The sequence below is a fragment of the Hevea brasiliensis genome, chromosome 2, assembly GCF_030052815.1.
Source record: "Hevea brasiliensis isolate MT/VB/25A 57/8 chromosome 2, ASM3005281v1, whole genome shotgun sequence".
Lineage (NCBI taxonomy): Eukaryota > Viridiplantae > Streptophyta > Magnoliopsida > Malpighiales > Euphorbiaceae > Hevea > Hevea brasiliensis.
In genome coordinates this window covers 7,926,248-7,948,878 of record NC_079494.1, presented here as the reverse complement: position 1 = coordinate 7,948,878, position 22,631 = coordinate 7,926,248, and the positions used below count along the sequence as shown (strand labels likewise).

Here is a 22,631-nt window from a genome sequence, read left to right as displayed (position 1 = left end):
GACACAATAAGGTATTCGTACAAATGCAGCTTGGAGTTCAATCACTTTCCAACTAAGTTGAAACACTTTCAATGGAAAATTTCAGGTCGGCAGCTGCAACCTGCAGCAACCGTGGTCCTCCCATCAAGATGGGGGAGCCCATGAAGCCTAAAATGAAGAAGACAATTAATTGCCGACAGAGGGAAATCACCCCTAGTAAATTCTAATATACGTGTATCCTGTTATTAACCTGGATGCAAAGCACTTCAATAACTGCATGTCACCCGCCCAACGTAAAAGATATAATTAATACTGTGAATTATAAATAAATATACCAGAGAATAAGCTGTAAAGCCTTTTCTCGAATCATTTTCCAGGAAATTGACTTTCAGCTGTTATGAATTTGAATTTCTGATCTATTTGTCAAGTGCTTTCTACTCTACATTTTCTGTGCAGATTAATCTACTAAATTTCTCTAGAGAAAAACACATAACTGCAAAATAGCTAGTGTTGTGTTTGGATTCATGGATTTGCATCTATGGATTTCGATTTGAATGAAATACTCTTTGTTTGGAAAGGTTAAAAAAAAAAATAAATATGAATTTGAATTTCAATTAAATTCAAGATAGATATAAAGACTAAAAAATTAAAGATTTGAATTAACAATATTAATCATGTTATTTGAAATTCCAATTCAAATTAATAAAAAAATTTTATTGAACATTCACTATCATTTTGAATTTAAAAATTAAAATTCTTTTTATTAGCAAAATAAAATATTTTCAAATTTATGAATTCAAATTCTAAATTTCAAATCTAATATTTGAAATCCAAATTTCAAATATAAATTTATGAATCCAAACACAACCTAACAGAATAGCTCATAAAATTATACATGTCGTCCACAAAAAATAACACACTATTATAGCTGCTTGAAAAGGATTGGGATATTAAGGTGATTCGTTGTCTTAGGTGCCTTCTATGATTATTTGATTTTATATAAAATATAATTACTTTATTATAAAAAATAAGATAATTTAACATAAATTTATAACTTATCTCATAAAAATTTTGTAAAATAATTAATTATCTAAATTTTATTAACTTAATAAAAATAAATAAATAAATTTTCCTTACATAAAAAGGGCATATAATATTTTTTAAAAAATCTAATAAATAATATTTAATAAACCCTAAACTTGTTCCTATTATTTTTTAACAAAATTTACCATATATAATTTATCTCTTAAATTTTTAAAAAAATATTATAAGTGTTTTTTTTTAATGAAAAAATTTTATTTTTTCTATTAAATTAATAAAATTTTCATAATTAACTATTTTATAAAAAAAATCATTATATGAAAATTTCATAATTTATTAATTTATATTAAATTATCTTATTTTTCGTAACAAAATAATTTTATTCTTTATGAAATATAGTAACCCATTGGCTCCAATTGTTAGTCTCACTAAGGTAAGTAGTTATTGCCTTCAACTTGCCATTCAAGAAGTTCTTCTTAACCTGGACCACAGGCAACAAGAATATATATATATATATATTATTTTATAGCACAAATTAGCATATTTATTTATTTTTATAAGCAACATTTTATTAATAAAAGAAATCCAAAAAAAACTTGGTATGTACGTCGCCGATTAAACCAAGCTGATAGGCTTTCCCCGATATATCCAACCTAAGTAATGGCATGCTAAATGAAAAAATCTTGAAAAAAAAAGATACAAAAAACATTAACAAGACAGCATTAAAGTTGCATTATAAAAGACAGCAAACAAAATTCCAAAAAGTACTACCAAACAAATGCTAGAAGACCAAAACCAAAGGTGTAGGCAGCCACAAATCCAGGTCAAGAACTGCTACAAATTGCATCAAGATCTGTAGAAAAATCACACACAAAATCCTCCAAACCTCAAATAGACCTACGACAATACCAAACAAAAAGTGTAGCATAAACACATCTATAGCAAACTAAGAACACAACCAACAAATGCAAAGGTCCACTGCAGTAATGAAAAAGCTAATAACTCAATTAGATAAATGCAACAAAGTCTTAATATCTATCCACTCCTTGCTTTGCACGAGCATCTGCTATAGAATTGGCCTAACGAAGTGTGTGGAAAAAACTAACTTGAATTAATTGCTGAACTCCTGCTAGAATAGTCCTTATATCTAAATTTTATATTTAAGTAATTATTTATTTTATATTTAAATAATTATATATTTTACAAAAATATTAAATATTTTTTTACAAATATAATTATTTAAATATAAAATACCAAAAATAGTTAATTAAATAATAATATGCTTTTTGAAATAGTAAAAAACTACTTCATAACAAATACAACTCAATTCAACTCAACTAAGCCTTTATTCCAAAAATTTGAGGTCGACTATATGGATTCGCTTTCTCCACTCTAAACGATTTTGGGTTAAATCCTCAGAAATGTGTAATGCTTCTAGGTCATGTTGTACTACTCTCCTCCAAGTCAGTTTAGGTCTATCCCTTTTTTTCTTTCTATCCTGTAACCTAATGTGCTCTACTTGTCTAACTGGAGCCTCTGTATTTCTACACTTCACATGACCAAACCACCTCAATCTCCCTTCTCTCAACTTATTTTCAATTGGCACCACTCTTACCTTTTCTCTAATACTCTCATTACGGACTTTATCTAATCTAGTATGGCCACTCATCCACCTTAATATTCTTATCTCTGCAACTCTTATCTTAGACGCATACGACTCTTTCAGTGCCCAACACTCACTGCCATATAACATAGTCGGTCGTATGGCTGTACGGTAAAATTTTCCTTTCAACTTATTGAAAATCTTACGATCACATAAAACTCCCATGGCACGTCTCCACTTCAACCATCCGGCTTTAATCCTATGACTAACATCTTCCTCACATCCCCCATCTACTTGAAGGACTAAGCATAGATATTTAAAGTGATTACTTTGGGACAGTACCACTCCATTCAAACTAACTCCTTCCCTATCACCAGTTTGGCCTTCACTGAACTCGCAATGCATGTATTCTGTCTTCGTTCTACTTAACTTAAAACCCTTTGACTCTAGAGCACTTCTCCAAAGCTCTAGCTTTCTATTGACTCCTTCTCGTATCTTATCTATCAGAACAATATCATCCGCAAACATCATGCACCAAGGAATACTCTCTTGTATATGTTTCGTCAATTCATCTAAAACTAATGTAAAAAGGTAAGGGCTTATGGCTGATCCTTGGTGTAATCCAATTGAGATCGGAAAATCTCTTGTGTCCCCTCCCACCGTGCGCACAATAGTAGTTGCTCCTTTATACATATCTTTCAACACTTGTATGTACCTAATAGACACCCTCTTTTGTTCTAACACATTCCATAAGACATCTCTTGGAACACTATCATAAGCCTTCTCCAAATCAATAAAAACCATGTGCAGATCTTTCTTCACATCTCTATATTTCTCCATCAAGCTTCTAATGAGAAAAATCGCTTCCATAGTTAAACGACCGGGCATGAAACCAAATTGATTGAGAGAGATAGAAGTATCATGACGTAGTCGATGCTCCACAACTCTCTCCCACAACTTCATAGTATGGCTCATAAGTTTAATTCCCCTATAGATTAAAACCCTATTTGGCATTGAGTTTCAGAGTCTGAAACTACTTTTCTGAATAAAAGCACCATTTTAGATGCTATTGAGAAAAGCAGTTTGGAAAAAACTGTTTTGTTATTTTAGTGTTCTTATGACTAAAACTGATCAAATTTAATTTTTAATTGTTTTTTAACATTCTCTAACTATTATATTTAAAAATGTGATTTTCTCAACGAAAGTTTCAATAGTAATGTCAAATAGGTCCTAAATTATTTCTCATTAAAAAAAGTAGGGATTGATATGTAATTTTTGACAGAAATCAGTGATTAATTTATAATTTACCCTTAAAGTAAAGTGGGCTATAAATCTAAGCAGAAGAAAACGAAAGAATCCTCCCAATCCCAACCATGTAAACAGCCAGATAAAAAGGAAAAAAGGGGAGGAAACTGCAGAATTATTTTGACCAACTGACGTATGGTAAAAGCATGCTATCAGACGGCATATGGATTTAACATTTTTATCAAAGTTACTGATAAAAAAAGTTCCACTAAGGGAATAAGACAATAACAAAGCCATCATTACAAGATAGTGATATCTTATCCTGTCATCAGTGTCACCATGATAAACATAAATCTTGCAAAACATAAACTCAGGGTGTCATTTGTTTAAGATATTGGAGGTGGGCCCATCATCGTTTATTAACAATTAAACAAAAAAAATTATTTGGAAAAAAAATAAAAATATTTAGAAACGTGTCATATCCTAGAAAATTTCCAGATGCATCATTTCAATTGATCACTAGGAGATTGAATTTTAACTCCGGTTGCCAATTGGAGACAATGAAAATCTATGAACGTCCATGGCCATCCAAACGTACGCTTAGCTACTGGGAGAAGGTGATATTTGAAAATCGATTTATTAGAGTAGGGTGTTTAGAAATTTATTAACTTCTCACTAAAATTATTCCTTAGCAATGTGAAATCTAATAATAGCAATGCTTGGAGAGCCAACATTCTTGTTGGTCGTGGCTAGCATTCTACATATTGGTCTATCTTTCTTTATACAATAGGTTTAGGCCACTACTCCGTAAGTCATCACTTCATGAACCACTACTCCGAATATCATGTACTCAACAATCCATATAAAGGTTTTGGTCCACTTTTCCTTCTAACAAAAGAAAAGAAAAGGAAAGAAAGTATACCGATCATGTGATTTAAGCATTCTAATGATGTTGTAAGTCAGTACTTTCGCATAATCAGGTGACAAGAAGACTATCAGTTTGTTTGATATTGACTTTTGAAGGCTAAAATTACTTTTTTGAATAAAAATATCATTTTAGATACTGTTAAAAAAAGTGATTTGGAAAAAACTGTTTTGTTATTTTAGCGTTTTTATGACTAAAATTAATTAAATTTAATTTTTAATTATTTTTTAATACTTTCTAATTAATAATTTAAAAAAGTGATTTTCTCAACAACAGTTTCTATAATAATATCAAACGGGCCTTGTGTCTGTCTGAGCAGAAAATACAAAGATCACATGATGAGACACAAATGAAATTAGGGATTGCAATAGACGTGAACCAATAACTGAGTAAAAATAATATCCAATAAAATGGACTTCTATTTCTGAAACGTAAAATGATTGTTCACAAGACCCCTTTTCTAAGAATTTAACCATCTACATGCAAGAAGTACAACAGTACAAAACCACAATTATGTTCCAAAGTGGTAAACGTGAAGGGAGAAAGAAAGACATATGTCAACATTTTGCAGCTTCCAGTTATCAAGTTACAATACCAAAACTTGTCAACACGCAACAGCTTTAATACCTTCAGCTTTGGTGCCAAAACAAAAAAGTCCCTCTTTATAAAATCTCTTTGGTCACCAACTCCATAGATGGCAGCATTGTGATATGAATAATCAATCTTCTTTGGATCAACATCGACTGCAGTAACATGTTTGCACCGGAAACGTTAAATGACACAGAAATCAAGGGCGCGCGCGCACACATATAGATGGAAAAAAACATGAAGCTACCTGAAAAAGGTGCTGCTAGAATCTTTTTATTGTTTCAATATTAATTGAGAAAGTTAATAGACGTCAGACAGCTACTGTTCAAAATATTAACTCGCATTGAATTTCAAGCAAAGATGGAAAACAGTCTTGAGATTATATTCTTGAGAAATAGTTAAAACATGAGATATGAGGTTAATTATCCCTCGTCTGTGTCTTTCAAAGATATACTTCAATGACTTTTAAGATCAGAGTATAATTGTCAATTTTAATTAAGAAAGACCTACTTCAGCAGATTGGATAATCAGCATCTGCAATGGGAATAATGTTCGTCTTTTTTTTTTCCCGAGAATATGAAACATGCATATTGAAGCAGTCAAGGAAAACAAAATTTAGGAATTATTATGATTTATTTTTTAATTGTGAAATGAAGATCTTTAGTTCAGATTTTCTAAGGAGATGATATCCTGGAAGGACATGGAATGCACTTCTGATCATCCATGCGAACAAATAGAGACTTGGGGCACAGAGGCGACCATATTAGTGTTCATTTCTGCTACCTGCCAGGTGGGGATTGGAATGAATTACGGGAAGGTGTCTTGTAAACAGGAACTAGGAAGGGCAAGGAGGGGGATACATTGCTTATTGAAAGGATTATTCCAAGTGTCCTTTCTACATGAATTGTTGGATCTGCTTCAGATGTGAATCCATGAATTTTGAGGTTGGAATTTTTTGAAGATTCTTTGAGTGTCAATTTGTAGTACTGCGCTGCTGATGTTAGGCCACGATCGTGGGGGATCTTGTGATGCAGTCATCAAGTATACCAACTCGACACGATTAATTTTCCAAACTGGGAGCTCAAAGTCGGTCTCTTTTTTCTGCAAGAGTAAGAATCTCATCATGATAAGTTGATCCTCACTGCTTAAACCAAATCGTGTGGCCTCTTCAGGTGAAGTTTTGCATCTGGTCATCTGCCGCACTTAGTAAATGCTTGAGCATGTTAGGCACATTTTAATAGAATAGCAGCACAACGCACAGAGACGGTGAATCAACGTAACCCATAAATCTCATGACTCGTGTTAATCCAAAAGAAATTGTGTATTGATTGGCGACATTAGAATGGCTTTGAAATTTGTTTATTGCGGTCTTCTAGTGCTTTCCAGGGGCTAAGCACACTCCGTTTTAGATTTTCAGATCTCCATTTGTTAATAAGATTATAGCATTAGTTTAGTATTACTGTTTGAGTTACTGTTTATGAAAACACTATCTTAAAAATATTTATTAATTTCTTTTAAATTTTGATTTTTAATAAAGGACTAAAGTTTGCAGGGTTGCTGTAATTGTTTTTTTTTTTTTTCAACTAGCTAGATATTGAATTCATTAAAAGGATTAAGAGCAAAGGAATCATCATGTAGAATTTTTTGAGCAAGACTATGAGCTGCTCTGTTACAAGTTACAGGGACGTAGGCAAAATCAATTATAGAAATTTGAGAAATATTAAATGAAATAAGGTTCAATTTGCCCCGGGGAGGTTTAATTTAGTCTATTTTTAATTTTTAGTTCAATTTAACCTATAAATTTTAATTTATGCTCAAATTAGCCCAATTAATAAAAATATTATTTTTTAATATTAAAATATAATATAAAAATAATTTATTTACTATTTTAATTATACAAATTATATAATATAAAAATAATATTTTAATATCATTTTTAAAATATTTAATTATTTTGTTTAAATAATATTAAAAAATCACTTTTGTTAATATTAAAATATTATTTTTTATATTGTATAATTAATTAAATAAAAATATTATTTTTATTTTTATTAATTAATTAATTATATAATATAAAAAATAATATTTTAATATTTAAAAAATAATTAAATAATTACATATTTTTATTAATTGAGCTAATTTGAATAAAAATTAAAATTTATGAATTAAATTAAATCAAAAGTTAATGGGCTAAATTAAACCTCCGCAAGGGAAGAAATTGAACCTTATTCCAATATTAAAAAGACCCATCGAAAGAGAACCCCTTTTAGCTGCCAAAATAACCAACTGAGCATCACCTTCAATTTGGACCAAAAGAAAAACTCTATTTGTTGCAAATAAAAGAGCTTCCAAAAGAAAAACTCTATTTGTTGCGAATAAAAGAGCTTCGCAACAAGCTAAGGATTCTAAAGCCAAAGGATCAAAGACACAATGAATACATTTACAATACCAACCAACAGGATATCCAGCAGAATTTCAAGCAATACTTGTCATTGCTTCCCTTTGCTATTGAGAATGAACAGTATCATCAAAACTGATTTTTACCATAGGAAATAGAGGGGGATTCCAAACAGTAGGCCAAAAAGGGCTAAGCAAAGGAAGGGGAGTAACTTGCTAATTACAATCAATAAAATTTTGCATTGCATTGATAGGCTTAGAAATGATCTCTTGAAAAGGCCAATCCTCATTTTCAAAAACCAAAGCATTGCGGCTTTTCCAAATATACCAAAGTAAAAAAAAAAAAAAAAAAAAAAAAAAAAAAAAAAAAAAAAACAGTAGTTGCACTAAATAGGTTCGATCCTCATGTTGTTGGATGCCATCATAAAGCTCCTTCCATAAAGAGGAAATATCAACATTACATAACAATAGAGATCGTACCCGCAAAGCAGAGTGCAATAAAAGTGCCACTGCTTTTGGAAGAAGAGATGTGATAAAGATTCAATAGCTGCACAAGCTTTACACTGCTGACAAATCTCTGAAATCCGATGATGTAATAATTCTCGTAATCTCTCTTGGACTAGTTTCCATAAGAAAATAGAAATTTTATTGGGAATTTGAATATTCCACAATTTTTTCCAAAAAGAATCATTGGATAACAAAGCATTATTAGCTGAAAATGATGGAGCAACTGTTGCAGAATGAGTGGACTGTAAAGCATGGGAACCACGAGCTACTTGATAACCCGATTTGACATTATAGTTACCATCTCTGCTGTAATGCCATATTAATTTATCTTCTTCTCGATATAATTCAATAGAAATAGAGATAATATTAGCCACTTCACTTGGTTGGAAATTTTCAGTCACAGTTTGAACATTCCAAGAGCATTAAGTAGGGTGCATCAAATCTAAAACCCAATTGACAGAAGGATTATTGGGAGATCTGATTTAAGGCAAAGAAGGAAATGATTTTGGAATCCAACATTCATGCTTGCATAGAACCGATTTACCATCACCAATTCTCCATCTAATGCCTTTTTGAAGAATTTTTGAAGAATATTTCTACCCCACATTATGCTTTGCCGACCAAAGGAACTATTATTTCCCATCGTTGCATTCATAAAAGAGGTAAAAGGATAATATTTACCTTTGAGGACCCTTGCCAATAAAGAATGAGGTTGAGAAATTAATCTCCAACCCTGTTTTGCTAAAAAAAGCTTGATTAAAGTCTTGCAAATCTCAAAAATCCAATCCTCCTTTCCTTTTTAATTTACACGTTTGATTCCATGAGATCCAATGAATTTTCCTTTCATCTGCTTTTGACCCCACAAAAAGCTAGCAACCAATCTATTGATATCCTGGCATAAGGTAATAGGAAGCCAAAAACATCCCATAGCATAGATATGAATAGCTTGAGTGACAGCTTTAATGAGGGTTTCCTTATCACCTTAAGATAACATCTTCTCTTTCCATCCATTGGCTTTATTTTGAATTCTTTCTTTAATTAGAGTAAAAGCTTGCTTTCTAGATCCAGGGATATGAGAGGGCAATTCTAAGAACTTATCCCGAGTAGTTAGATTATGAATATGAAGAATAGAAGCTATGGTGGATTTCACATCAGCAGGAGTATTCTTACTAAAGATCAATGTCGATTTAGCAAGACTAATGATTTGGCCACTTATCTTCAAATACCTCTTAAGAGTGGCATCAACCAATAAAGCAGCTTGTGCCGAAGTTGGTAAAAGGATAATAGAATCATCAGCAAAGAGGAGGTAAGTGACTATAGGGCCTCTTCTAGAAACAGATTGGCCTTCAATACCTGATTCTTTAATCATGTATGAAAGACCCTTTGCACAAAAAAAGAAAAAGATTGGGTGAAAGAGGATCCCCTTGTCTGATACCTCTAGTAAAATGTATGAACTCTATTTGAAAGCCGTTGATTTGCAGAGTATATGTAACAGATTTCAAACATTCCTTGATCCAAGCTATCCATTTATAGTGATAACCCAATTTAGAAAGCATATGTTGAAGATAAGATCATTCAACACATTCATATGCCTTGCTGATGTCAAGTTTAACTGCCATGCCAAAATTGGAACTTCTTCGTCTTCTTGAGAAATCATGCATTATCTCATGGCATATAAGTATATTATCTGAAATGAAACGATCTCTAGTGAAAGCACTTTGTTCTTCTCCAATAATGTTGTCCATAAAAGGTTGGACCCTATGAACAAGAATTTTGGCGATGATTTTGTAAAACATAGTGCAAAGACCAATAGGCCGAAGATCCTTCATAGATTGCACATTTTGGACTTTAGAAATAAGAGAAATAACAGTGTTGTTGAAACCCCTTGAGAGTTTCCTAGTATGAAAGAAATCCCGAACTGCAGCACAAAGATCACATTGAAGGGCATGCCAATATTTTTGATAGAAAGAGAGGTAAACCAATCAATACCAAGAGCCTTAGTAGGGTTTATAGCAAACACCGCTTGGCGAATCTCTTCAGTAGTAACATCAGCAATTAAAGAGTCATTCAAGGCTTGAGTGATGCGAGGTTGAAAAGTAGACAAAGTATTGGCATCAATTAGAGGATTGCTAGAAGTACAAATTCTATGGAAGTAATCTATAGCCACTACTGTAACCTTTGTTTGACCAGATTTCCAAACACCTAAAGAATCTTTGATATTGAGAATAGAGTGTTTTCTTTTCTTTTTTTTTTTTTTTTTCTTCTTTGAATTACCTGAGCATGAAAATAAGTGGTGTTACGATCTCCTAGCTCTAACCAAGATTGCCGAGACTTCTGTGCCCAAAAGGCTTCCTCATATTTAAGCTCCATAGCCAACTCCTGTTCCAACTGTTTGATAATCAATAAATCTTGGCCTTGTGAAGAAATTTTAACTTGCTTCAATTATTCTTGTAAAGAAGAAATTCACAAGTTAGCATTGTGACAATTACTTCTATTCCATAGGGAAAGTGCAGCTCGGAAGTTTTTTTTATTTTCAAGAAGACTTTAGCAAGATGAGAGCCTCTACTGTATTGATTCCAAGCATCCGAAATAATTTGTTCAACATCAGGGGAATTCAGCCATCTGCTATCAAATTAGAATTGTCTTTTAGGTTTGATAGGATTGCATGATAATAGGTCTATGATCAGACCCCTGATCATTAAGATGATGAACTATAGCTGTAGGTAAAGAGAAAAGCCAGGATGGAGTAGCCAGGATTAGGTCAAGACGTTCCTGAATGTTAGCAATTCCATCACGTCTATTATTCCAAGTGGTAAGGGGACCAGAAAGCCAAGATTAAGCAAACCCCAATCATCAATAAATTGGTGAAACACTTTCATTTTATGTTGGGAAGAACAATTTCCACCATTTTTTTTTCTTGCATTGATAGCACACAATTAAAGTCTCCCCCTAGAACACAATTATTTCTAACAGCAGCTTTATAATACAATTGAAATTGGGATCGTCGAATTTCATCGTAGATAAGTATGAGATCCCATTCAAGATTAGAGTGTGCATCCAAAATTCGACAGTGCAAGAAGAAGTAGTAAGTATGCAAATTTGTTACCTTAGTAACATCAGTCCAGGCCACACAAAGGCCTCCTGCAAGACCCTAAGGATCCACACATTGTAGGTTGTAGAAACCAATCTTGTTCAGTTTCCTTTTCACCAAATGAGTAGAATTTTTCATCTCCATTAGGAACAAGAGATCAATCTGCTGTTGACTATGAATTTTTTGCAGCTTGTGAATTGTCAAGGGGTTCAACAATCGTTGACAATTCTAAGATACTATCATCATAGGTGAAATAATAAAGAGTACGAACAAACACTAAAATAATATATTTTCAAGGAAAAAATTCATGCATATAAACGATGGCATTTTCGCAAACAGGTAATAGGCATTGTACCAAACTTTTAATAAAACTGATGATAAAGAAGACCAAATGCCAAATAGATCAAATAGAGTATCAAGCACAAGAAGGAAACAGGGAAAACAACTGTTCAAAAGCTAAAGGCAGTAAAAAATAAAAAAAACCCCTAAAAAACCCTACCTCCAGAATCAACTAAGATCCAAGGAGAACCAACACCAACCTAAGCAGCAAGTAGGAAACAAATGAGGACAACATCAACAGAGATCTTCACCTGATGGAGATGAAAATCAGTAATCAAGATAAAGAAAGAGCTCACCAAACACGAGAATGCAAGTCAGAGGGACGCGAGAGAAAGGGCCCGCCAAACATGCTTGGGGGGTATTTAAATTTGATTAGTAATTATAATAATTAAAAGTGATTAAAATTTATTTTAAACTATTTATATTCGATACAAATCTAATTATTTTTATTTAATTTTCTATCTCATTTAATTTTATATACATTAATTAATAATTTATAAAAAATATTTAAGCTCCTTTTGCTTAAAATATAATATTTAAAAATATATAAAATTATTATAAAATATATATATTTTATATTTAATTAATTATTTATATAAATAAATACGAATAGATATTTAATTCATGAAATTTAAACACAACACAGTATTAATTCTTAAATTTGATGTAATCCTAAACTTAACTATATATTCTAATAGAACTTGATTAGATAAGTATTTGAAAATATCCGATCTACACTCATACCTAATTAATTTTTACAAGTGATATATCCAATTTTGTTTGGGTGCTACTCACAATTGTAGTGGTCCATTTATCATATAAAAGTGTAAAAAATTATTAAAATAAAAAATTACAAATTCAAGTGTCACGAACTATGGATTTTGTCAAACTAATCGAAAATTTACACTTAAGTCTTTACAATAATACTATATAATCAGTATTGTTTATTGTGATCATATTGAAGCTAATGCGGCGGCTAAATAACTTTAAGCTTAAATTCATTGCTTTTTTTTTTATATATAAAACATAGGGAGTGCTCAAATCAAATACTCAAAATGAAGCAGATTTGATTAAGGGTTACAAAACTCTTTATTCTTTGTGTTGGCATTGATTGAAGATTAGCTCAGTAAATCAGTATTTTTCTATCTAGATTCCTTCAATTTATAACGCTTAAGCTATTACGCGATAAAGAGTTGAAGTCGCACCTTTGTTAACAGCTTAAATTTTTGACATGTTGATAAGCGCTCGATCATACAATTGATATCAGAGTCGAGATCATAAGTTCAAATACCTGGCAAGTGCTAAGGGAGATTGTTGGCACTAAGTGGAGATAGTTCAATGGGCCAACATTAGCTCTTGTATTGCTATGCGATAAGGAGTTGGAGTTGTGCTTCTGCTAACAACTTAATCTTTTGGCATGATGATAAGCACTCGATTCTACACTATATTTGAAAAGAAGTTTTTAGAGGTAAGACAAGAGTCTTAAATTAATAAGCTTGTTTGGGAGAAATTTTTTTCAATGAACATAAGGTTAAGGTTTTTGAGGTTTCAATCTATCAAATTGATAGATTTGAAAAGTTTTGATATATTACATTTTATTACCTTACCTTACATTATTTTAAAAAAAATCTTCATACACTCCATCCAAACAGACCCAAGACTTCATGTGGCTTTGATCATCAGATAAGGAAAAGTAGATGATGAAATAGTCCTCATTCTACTCTACTTATGATTAAGAAAATCACCCCACCAGTCTCCACACGGTACTCGACTTCGACTGTTTCCTCAACTTGCATTTTGATTCTAATAGTGACTCCATTCCCGTCCTTCAAAGCACTCTTGATGAAATTCTCAACAACTTCGAGTCTTTCGCATCATCTATAAAATTCCACCAACCTTGCCTCTGTGATCTTTCCCTCTCATTTAATAACATCATCTCAAATGACTCCAAATGATCCCTAAAGGGCACTCAATCATAGCGATGACATCTCAGTCGATGTTGACTCTTTATGTTGCCGCTATCGAGTCAAGAAGGGTAGTCAATCTCCATAAGGTAATGTATGTTGGGTTCTCAGCTAATAAAACACCGTGAAAAATACATTTTAAAATTTTGAAATTCATCAAGATCTACTTTAAACCAACTATGGCATCGAGACAAAACAAGGGTCAATGATAAATTACTTCAAAACTATTGTTATGTAGATTTCTTGAGTAAGAGAACAAAACTTCATGATTGGGATGCAGACCACAAGTCATTCAATTGTTCAACATTCAATGAAAATCTACACACTCTTTGTGAAGAAAGACTCTTCTTAAAGAAAGGAGAAGAGAAGATGGGAGGGAGTTGTGCTCTAGAAGATTGATTCTCATCTTTTCAACAACTTGCCTTTTCCTTGCATCTAACTCTCTCTCACCTAGCTCTCACGAATTCTGATATACACGTGCGTGTGGGGCTCTGGGTTTACAAATTAACCCGTTAAAAAGAAATACAGGAATTACCAATTTTTCTTCAATAAGCTTTTTCTTCTGTATAAAAAAATAATTGAACAAAAAAAAGCTTTTAAATCAAGAGTTCTTTTTCTCTTAGGACGCCCCTCTATGTTCGTTTTACAGTCCAAAGATCAAATATCAATTTCTCCTTAACAATGTAATGAATATTACCACTGCACTCAACACTTGTTTATTTTCCACTTAAGAGTTTCATACTGAATATAAAATATTAACCTATATAAATAACATGAATATAGTGGTCCGAGTAATGGAATACACGTATACCTCTTCCCAGCATATATCCAAAAATTGCACAAGGAGACAACATTGAACAACTCACGCACCATGGGTAGTTCATATTGAAGCTGAACCCATAACTCAGACAAAGATTTAAAACGTGCCAGCAAGCCCAACTCAAACAAGCCTTTTACTTAAATCAATTTTCGTCTACTGCCGGAAAGCCCAAATTAAAGTCGAATCCATCCCATGCATATCTGTACACGTATATATATATATATATATATATATATATATATATATATATATAGTTTCTTTATAATTAAAATATAAATGTACAATAATTACTACAATTAATTAGTTTATGGAAGTCTCGACAGGCATTCCCTAGCAAAGAACAAGTGAGGCATGCATGTTCAGATGCTCTGTTACTCTCCCTCTGCATCTAATCAAAATCTCCACAAAAAAAATGGTGGGTAATAGGTAAATATTAATTAAAAAAAAAAAAACAAGGGCTTCTATAGAAAACCCTTTTTTTACTAAAAATGGTAGGGATTTGGACATGCATGCTTCAAAACACATATGAAATTACAACTAACAGAAAATGCATTTACTTCCCTTCCACTATGTTATACCTAAACAAAGAAGTTCAGAAGAGAAGCAACTAGACAACAGATACTGGAATCTTTGATCTACAACAGTAAAACTCTCATCTCCTCATCTGTAAAATTCTCACCTTCTTAATCTACACAAATAGAGACGTTTCCCAAATATGTACAGCCACATACCATATGTAATTTTCAACCTAAATCACAATGCTGTTCTTGCACCTTACCACGGACCAGTCTGAGTCCTCCTCAAGCACCGTTTCTTAACTCCCTGCTGCTGATTCATCATCTCCATGACCTATAATATCACCAAATTACTTCAATTTCTGCCAGAAAATTTTATATGAAATGCAACTGTAAAACTTATTAGATAAAGAATGGAATTTGTGTGTATCCCGCTATTCACTTCATAATTCTTCAAAACTCAAAATTTCATAATGAAAAAGAAGAAAAGAGAATCAGTAGTCTAGATTATGAGAAATACGTTGAGAATGTCCCACATCAGGAAAATATGAAAGAGAAAAGGTAGATATAAATGGTTGGATTGCAACATTAAAATTGACTAGTAATTTTGATATATAAAACAACTCAATCACTCATATAAACTCGAATTAATATGTAATTTGTTAACACTCTCTTCATATTTAACATGAATGAAGCTTATATAACCTTCAAACTGTCACAGTCGAACAAATAAACAATTTTGTAGTACGACATAAGAGTTGGCTTGATTTTTCTTTGCAAAGGGAAAACAGAAATTCAAGCAGTCATGCACAGAACATTCAAGTGCTGCAATTAAGAAATATATCAAAAAAAATTCCTAGGGCATTTTTAAGCAAATTCCATGTATAATGGCTTTGATAGTATTCTGTGACAAACAGAAGTGGCTGTCCAATGAAGAGTCTGCGAGGCAGCACTACTTTCATCTTTTTTCCAGTTCAGCAAAATTCAGTCATTTAAGAACTCTTTCGAGTACGAGTAGGGAACAGTAAATCAAACAATCATTAGCCAAAGATTGATCCCCCAGTAAGCAGCTAGATGCAAAAATCCATGAATATCTGTTCTACTATTTGATTTTGTGATCTAATATAATCTAGTACGACGGCTTACTGCAGATTGATCCACTGGTAGACATGTTATGAGCAACTATTAGTCACAAAACGAATATATAGTAAGATCACCTTGTGATAATTTAAAGGGAAAGCAAGGATAGAATAGCTATACATCCCAAGTAGCCAAGGACTGATGAAGCCAAATTTTTCTAGATTACGTGTACTAATTATTTCAAACTCATCAAGACAAGAAAAAAGAAAAAAAAAAAATCAAAGGGCAAGTCTATGTGATGCAGTATTAGAATATACAATTTAGAAATTATATTCTATGTAAAATTAGGATGTTTAGATTTCTATTATTTAGAAAATATTAATAGCATTTCTATTATTTAGGAATTTTATTACTCCCCCATCCCAAAATTATAGGCCTAGTTTGACTTTCACATGGATTAAAAAAAGTAGTTAATATGGTTAAACTATAAATTTTTTCCTATTGTACCCTTATATTAATGATCCATGAAACTAATCAAAATTTAATTAATTAATGTGAAAGGTCTTCTATTTTGTTGATCATAGTCTACTAAAGAGATGATGTACACATGTGGCTTATAAAAACTCAAAAAACATTTTATTAAATAGATTTTTCTAGGAATATAGTTTTAATGAGTTGTTTATTTTAATGTATTTAATTAATTGTGATAGGAGTATTTTATTTAAAGGTTGGATTGACTAATAGAATATATTTATTAATAGAGATGCCATTAAATACGGATAAAATAGGAAATTAAATAAATTATCTTATTCTAAAAAAGGAAACAGAACTACATTATGAAACAAGTGAAAAAGGAAAGCGAGTCTTTTTTAATGGGACAAAGAGAATACTATTATTATTATTTAGGAAGTAGTATTTTAATTTTGTAGAAGTTTGTTTTGTTTAGCATTCTTATTTAGTTTCAACTAGGATTTGTTATTTTACTATAAATACCTATGACTAGGTATTTTATTAGTAGAGTTTTTTTATTATTGTTGTTGTTGTTGTTGAGAATTAATAAGGGTTTTTGAGAATTTGTTTTTCTTTTGTCTTGAGAATTTGTCTCTCTTGGATCTTTATTCTTCTTCTTATACATAACTATGAATTTTTGGAAACTCAAGCAAGGTGTCTAAAATTTACCATATAATTTAATTTATAACCTTTTAGCTATAGAACAACAACAATCAGGTTACAAGTTCATTGTGATGGGTTAAACCAAATCACATGAAATTTTATCGCAACTCCAAGAAATAATTTTTCCAACTAAAATTTTTCCAATAAGGCTAATCTGTGAACAAAGCCTGTCTCATCATCTGATTATGCTACCTCCTTGGTAAACAAATATTTTACTCATGCATTCTAGCTTTCACATAGAAGTTCCATCATGCTGCAGGAACATATTTGATAACCAAAGAATGCCTTCTTGCAAGGCCAAATAGATGGCAAATGGTTGGCCTCATGTTAAAGGAAATGTGTCATGGGCTGGAGAGTTGGGCTTTCTACTCAATTTATATATTTTATCAAATTGGGTTTGACGGGCCTCACTTATTGTTAAAATGGCCTAAGCCATTTTAACTTTGATGGGCTCATCTTCTATACTCATATTTTTTCCTTTGCCCACTTATGTAGGACTCCCACTTCCAACAAAATGAGATGTTAGCATGATGTCTTAATTTACTAACCATTAGATATTTTTTAGGAAAAGTTACAAAAAACTACCCTATAATTTTGCACATTTTTTAAATAGGATCCTAAGATTAACTTTTTTACAAAATGATACCTCGAGCTTACGTGCCGTTAGTGAAGAAGAGAATTTGCCTAAGCGCCGATAAGATTAATTACTATTTAATCACTAAGATTTAGTAAAACTTACATATTAGTCTTTGTATTTTTAAAATTAATCTATTTAATTGTCGCTATTTTAATAAACCTATATATTTGTCCTTACTTGGATGTATATAGACGTAAAAGTGTCCATATTATTATTATTATTATTATAAAATAATATAATGTAATAATAATTTTTCAATTAAATTATTTTAATTTAGTTCAAATATATAATATATCTAAAATATTAATAAAATAAAATGATAATATTATAATAAAAAATAATAACTATTATAAAATATAGGAACTATTTTATAATAAAACTAATATTATAAATTTATAATATTATTTTGGTATTTTTAGTATAACTGAAGATAAATTAGATGGAAAATTAGACGGATAGACCAATACGTTGGTTTATTTAAATGTCAATGGCTAAATAGATGGATTTTAAAAATATAAGGGCTAATCTATCGGTTTCACTAAACTTCAAGGACTAAATTGTAATTAGCCTAACTTGTTTGACTGTGTCTAGGTAATTTTCCCTCTTTGTTATTAGAGCTAGAGGGTACCATTTCATCACAAACTTAATTTCAAGATCCTACCTGACAAATGCATCAAACCACCGGTTAATATATTGTAATTTCCCCTATTTATTTATGACACATACTCAAGATTGTTAATATTGTTTGGTAGAAGTGATAGATTTATTTGGCACCAATGATACCCCAAAAGCATGCATAAAGAATCACACCTGATTTTTCTGCATTTCCATGACTTCCGCCTGCATCAGCCAAACAACAGTCAATATAATGGTTTAGCTAAAAGTATTTGAAATTGTAGCAAGTCACTGCTTTCATGAGCAAGCAGGAGCAGTCATGCATCTAATAGAAGTAAAAATACCTGTTTCTTTTGCAATTTTCGGTTCTCCTCTTTTATCTTTTCAACTTCTGCTTCCAACTCCATGGTATAAGCCTAACAGCAGAACAAAAAAGAAATAATAGAAAATATTATGCGTATTTTCAGAAGCAATATCACAACAATTTTTAATCATCAAGATAAATCAATAGACAATCATTAATTATAGTTACATTTCAGAAAAAAGCATCGAGGCAAATGTATTAACACATTTATATTTTCATTAATTTTGGCTAAGTACAGGTTCAGTTTCATGCTATCATCCTTAAAACAAATGCTCCATTACCTTGTAACAAACTGGATCCTTATAACTTCTCATGACCTGGACTTCTCAAAACCTTTCATCTCTTCTCATGTCAGATTGTTATGACATTACCATTCAGCCGCATGATCTTTCATGAAGTTTTGCATGCAGCAAGGCCATAGATGATAAAAGTAGAAGGTTAATGGCTGGCAAAATTTATGAAGCCACAACAAGATGAAACTTGCCATTGTTTTTCTTTTTCTTTTTCCAAAATCTATGGTGACATGGTATTAATTTTCCAAAATAAGTGAGATGGAGTGCTGTTTCACAAAAATGCATTGCTGCAGAGACACACATACACAAACAGGGGGATAAAAACCATATCCCTTCTTTGTTTCGTTGAAAATGCATCTACATGCATAGCAACTCTTTTTCCAAAATCTCAGTGACATGGTATTAATTTTCCAAAATAAGTGAGATGGAGGGCTGTTTCACAAAAATTCATTGCTGCAGACACAGACATACACAGAAAGGGGGGGATAAAAACCATCTTTGTTTCATTGAAAATGCATCTATATGCAACGCAACTCGAACTGTCCTGGTATTTAAGTACTAAGGTAAATTTTTTTTTTTTTTTTTAACTCAGCCCATGCAGTGTATATTAAGATTCTAGGACACTGTAGCAGGACTCTCATCTAATTATTGCATAGATACACACTAAAACACGGCTATCTCATTTTAACTCTTAATATCTCAAACTCAACCCGGTATATCCTTTTTTCTAGTGCAGAGCATATTATGATTATAAGACACTGTAGCTTAATTGTCATCTTATCCTTAGATAAACATGGGAAGCTCATTTTAACTCTTAATATCTCAAAATAGCAGTTTGATTAGACATGTGTTTCAACTGAATTAGGTACAGATTTCATACACAAATATAGATATTGGAACAGCAGTAAACTCATACTAAAGCTGGAACCGTATGATAAATAGCATATCAAAACGAAATATTCACCTGCTTGCGAGCCCGTGACCTTGCAGCTGACTCTCTGTTCTTAATCATTCTTCTCTGCCTCCTCTCAACCACCTTCTCCACAGCACCAGTGGCTCTCCTTCCCCTTAAACCTCCATTAAAGACATAAGGAACTGGCGACACTGAAGATGTGTCCCCATTACTCTTTGTAATCCCATCTGACGACAGCTGGTTTGCAGGTGATCCCGTTGCAACACCTCCTAATCCAACCATTCCCAAAGCTCCACCCTGCATCAAACCACCGCTAATCCCCTGATCCCCAATCCCCATGATTCCCCCCTTAATTCCTGGACTAGTTTGCAAAGGCATCTGTGTCACATATCCCAAATTAGGCTGCTTCGGAAATATTTGTTGTTGCTGCTGATGCTGTACCTGTGCCTGGTATGATCTGACCCCATTAACATTGAAAGGCAGATTCGAGGAATGCATAGAAATCTGATTAGTATTATTATTGTTCAATCCCAAGCCTCTATTCTGCTGAAACCCAATTCCTAAAGCAGAATTATTCCCTGACCTGGATAAATCACCAAAAAAACTACCATTAGCATTAAGCTTTGCAGCTAATTGAGCATCTTCTCTCACCACCCCAGCTCTCACCAAAAACTCCTCTAAAGTCATCTCCCCTAAAGTTTGCTGCCTCTGGGGCAAATTAACTGCTCCAGTAACAGCCCCATTCCCATATTCCTTCGATATGTCTTTCCACACCTCATCCACTGTCTTTTGACTAATGGTACGCGGCAGGGTCAAAGAGCCTTGGCGCTGCAGACCCTCTTGGGCAACAGTAGAGGAGGCTACCATGTTCTGTGTATCCTCTGCACTCCATATATTTTTGAGCAGCTCATCCATGTTCATAGACCCAAAGTCCTTTCCTATACCCCCCACGGTGCTCTGAAATTCATCGAAGGTCAACGAGTAGATGGATGGCTGTCTGGCCAATGAAAAGTTCCCCGGCGGGCGGCTACCGCTGCCCCCTCCACCACCAGCGTCCGACGAATGGTCGTTGGGGAAGTTCTTGAAGTTGATATTAGTCCCCATTTCGTTAATATCTGAACACAACAGTATTAGCAACTAAAAATGAATCCAATAAACTCGAATCTCTCAAACTTTCCTTTTCAAATTTTCGATTTTCTCTCTTCTGCCATACTTCAAGTCTAAAATCCAAATTTACTTAAGATTTTTACCAAAAAAAAAAAAAAATCGAAGAGTCCACTCAACCTTCAAAATTAAACCCCAAAACAATCTAATAATAAACTTAATTTACCAAAATATATCATAAAATTTATGAAATTGAACAATGCCATGTTCAACCAGAAAATTCAAAACACGAGGGACACAATCACACAATAAAAACCCTAAAAAATGGCATTTCCAAAACCAGAAACTACAGTAGTAAAAGAAGAACAAAACTGAACAACTTCAGGTGAAAAATTATTTCCAAAAACATAGACCAGAAGCACACCATAAATCCTCAAATCATGCAAAATTAAACATGATTAATAACAGAGACCACATACAAATACAACATCAGTGAAATTTCAAAAAAAAAAATCGGGAGTAAATAATTTAAATAATTTACCGTTAATATATATACATATATTTCTCTTTGATTTTGGTGGCTGCTTTGTCTGCTGTTTATGGGTCCTTTCTTCTTCGAGAATTTAGGTAATGGTGGAAGAGCCAAGTGTCTGTTGTCTCCGAATTTTTTTTTATAGCTTTTAAGAGAGGGCTCCTATTAGCGATTTTAATTTTATTTCTGCTCCACTGTACTGATATACTAACAATTATTATTAGTGGGCCAGTTGTCACTGGAGTCGTGGACCAATCATCATGTGGTAGGACGCTGTGATGTGAAACGTAGCCAATTGTGGAATGCGAGGTGGGATCACGAGAGCCGCCCACGTTGCTTGCTGTGAGATGAAGTGATTCATGCTTGGGCTGGGAGCATTAGCGCGCACATGGTACCTGACCAAGGGCACTTTTGTCTAAAAGTCCGTGTTTATCCGTTTTACGCGCGTGGAAGCTATATGCCGACATTGCAAAAGTGGGAATTATAAAAATGAGCAATAAAATTGTAATGAGTTTATATAATCAATTCAATTAAATTTTTATTTTAAAAATTTAAAATTATAAAATAATTATATTAAATTTTAAAATATTTTAAAATTTAATTAAGTTGTTTAATTTTTTAAAAGGGTTAAATAATTTTTTTTAAAAAATTTTTAAAAAAATATTAAATAAATCCTAAAGATAAATAAACTTTTTTAACTTTTAAAAAATATAAAAAACTAAATTATAATTTATTTTTAATGTAAATTTAATCAAAATTATGCATAAATTCTTTTAGTGTATGGATTTTTCATTAATAATTTTATGTATTTCATTTATAATGTTCTAACAAGTATGTGTTATATCTTAAAATGTATTGATAAGTTATTTTTATTGAATAGTTTAATAAATTTATTTATAAAAAAAA

General features: G+C 32.1%; 1 protein-coding gene across 2 annotated transcripts; it reads right to left on the bottom strand.

Annotated features, from left to right (window-relative positions):
- Positions 1-14,958: 14,958 nt before the first annotated feature.
- On the bottom strand, positions 14,959-21,903 carry LOC110670974 (ABSCISIC ACID-INSENSITIVE 5-like protein 5). Of its 2 annotated transcripts, XM_021833306.2 has the most exons (5): positions 21,735-21,903; positions 20,141-21,204; positions 18,864-18,935; positions 18,715-18,744; positions 14,959-15,348 (listed from the first exon to the last, which is right to left on the bottom strand). In XM_021833306.2, exons 2-5 carry the CDS (start codon positions 21,191-21,193, stop codon positions 15,274-15,276), a joined length of 1,230 nt encoding a protein of 409 aa, XP_021688998.2. In that variant the 5' UTR covers positions 21,194-21,204; positions 21,735-21,903; the 3' UTR covers positions 14,959-15,273. The 2 variants fall into 2 exon arrangements, 1 of the variants encoding a protein (XP_021688998.2); XR_009143073.1 differs by lacking the exons at positions 14,959-15,348; positions 18,715-18,744 and adding an exon at positions 19,165-19,270 and having other exon boundaries at positions 18,894-18,935.
- Between the last annotated feature and the right edge of the window lie 728 nt (positions 21,904-22,631).